Source organism: Fukomys damarensis, unplaced genomic scaffold (genome assembly GCF_012274545.1).
Source record: "Fukomys damarensis isolate Sample0158 unplaced genomic scaffold, DMR_v1.0_HiC HiC_scaffold_13, whole genome shotgun sequence".
In the NCBI taxonomy this organism is placed as follows: domain Eukaryota; kingdom Metazoa; phylum Chordata; class Mammalia; order Rodentia; family Bathyergidae; genus Fukomys; species Fukomys damarensis.
The window spans coordinates 35133455-35135494 of NW_022900925.1; the positions used below are offsets into that span (position 1 = coordinate 35133455).

Consider the following 2040-nt stretch of genomic DNA (forward strand, 5'->3'; position numbering starts at 1 on the left):
GGAGGGCACGGCTACCTGGGGCAGCCTGGTAGAGGCTCCAGACAGGAAGCCCTGGCGCTCCGCATGCTGCTCGCCCAGCCTCTCTGCGCGTCAACCGCCTCCCGTTTACAGGAAAAGGCCGAGTGAGACGGCCTCGGCGGGAGCCCCGTGACCCTCGACTGACCCAGCGCCCCCCGAGGCAGGTCTCCCCTGACGACCCTACCTGCATCTCCATGATGGACATGAGGTCCTGCCACTGCTGCTCCAAATCGAACGGCGACTCGGCCCCAGCGAGGAGAGGAGACAGGAGGCTGTTCTGGAGGGCAGGGGCCTCACCCTCACTAGGCACTGCTTCTGGGAGACTGGTGACGTCCGCTGGGAACTGGGCAGACACAGGGGCGTCACGAGGGAGGAGGACCCCCTTTCCCTTCTCCCGGCCACTGCACCGGGCTTCCTGTCGGTTCCTTCGGTTCACCCCGGCGGGAGGACGAAGCCAGCCCGCGCATGGGGCCTGCGCGCTCCCCAAGGGGCGGGCCCGACAGCCCCTCCCGCACCTGCGGTGACAGCGACTGAAGTCTGGCTGCTGGGCCTGGCCTCTCCCCGACACAGCCGCAGGCACGGCACCTCCCTGTTGCCCCCGACTCCGGGGACTGACGGAGAAGGGATGCCGGGCGCTGTGCCTTCCGCCTCCCTGTGAGACCCAGCACTCCAGGGTCGGCTGCCCGTCCTGCCGCTGCACAGCCCAGCAGTGACCGAACCCAGACAGACGTGCGCTCCACCCCTCAGACACATCCTCCAACTGCCTTCTGCAGGGGAAGTTTCTGGAAGCAAGCAGCCTGCGAGCACTAGGGGTGCAGGAGGAGAGAGGCCGGCGGCAGAGGCGGCCATACCTGCGCAGGGAAGCTCTCCCCGGTCTCTCCGTCCACTAGCAGGTCTCGGGCCAGAGCATCTGCGCCCGCGCCCGCCCAGGTGTCGTCTCGCTCGCCTCTTCCATCTCGCAGCTCCTTGTCCACATCCGGCTCCTTCTGCCGATGGCTATAGTCAAAAACCTCACGCCCAGCCCCCAGATCGATATCCTGCCGCCAAAGGATGTCAATCAGATCTATGTCCTGAAAGACAGACCCGACTTTAGCTCGCGCCCGGCCCAGCCCCTCCCAGCCCCACACCCGCAGGCCTCACCCCCTCTCCTGCTCCTCCATCCCAAGCTTCCCCCATCCAGGGCCAGGCACCGCCCACCCCCGACAGAGGAAGCCCCACCAGCCCCACCGCCCACCTCTGCCAGGCCTGCACGCTAGGTCTGGAACAGACACCCCGGGCCCGAGAGGACGCAGGAGACAGCTCTGGTCTGGGGTACGGGAGACCGGGCAACGTGGTCTGGAGGAGGCCGGCACAGCAGCACGCAGGGGCGAGCTGTCAGGCCGAGTTGCCCGGTGGTGGCCAGGCTTGCATCAGCCTGTGGTGCCACTGCATTTGCATAAAGGGGTGGGGTGGCCCTGCGAGGAAAATCCCTGCATTTCCAACCACCTGATGCAACCAATGACAAGGAGGCCCATCCGTCCAGCCCTTCCTCCAGCCTGCCCATCCCGGCTCCCGGCAGGAGGAAGCCGAGCACCCACAACTCCTGCCGCCCCGGCTCACCTCGAGATCCATCCCTGCCAGGATGCCCATCTCGGCTGAGCTCAGCAAGCTGCCTCGATCCCCGGGGAGCCTCCGGCAGTCAGATGATCCCACTGGGCACCCCACCCTGCGTGGCCAGCCCGCTGTCCCTCACACCAGCTGGCACTCTTTCCTCACCACACCCAGGACTCTGACTCCCCGGCAGGCGACCCACTCAAGGACATCACCCCCAGAACTGCTCGCCGCCGCCTGCCACCCAGGGCATCAAACGCCTCCCTCTGCTCTGCCTGCAGCTCCCTGCACTTCCTGCACCAACTGCCACCCCCACTGCCACCGGCAGGGAACCCCAATACACGGCCCCAGCCACCGCCTGCGGCAGTGCCCTCGCCAGCCTGGAGAGCCGGCGCTGCCTTCCCGCGCCCCCAGAGAGCACGTCCTGAGCAG

At 67.4% G+C, this 2040-nt stretch overlaps 1 protein-coding gene across 1 annotated transcript in view; it reads right to left on the reverse strand.

Moving 5' to 3' along the window:
* Positions 1-2040, reverse strand: part of Nfe2l1 (nuclear factor, erythroid 2 like 1) — a 12947-nt gene that overhangs the window by 6824 nt on the left and 4083 nt on the right. Inside the window, 2 exon segments of the mRNA XM_033763113.1 lie at positions 203-361; positions 870-1088. Of these exon segments, the coding sequence (XP_033619004.1) occupies positions 203-361; positions 870-1088 (378 nt within the window).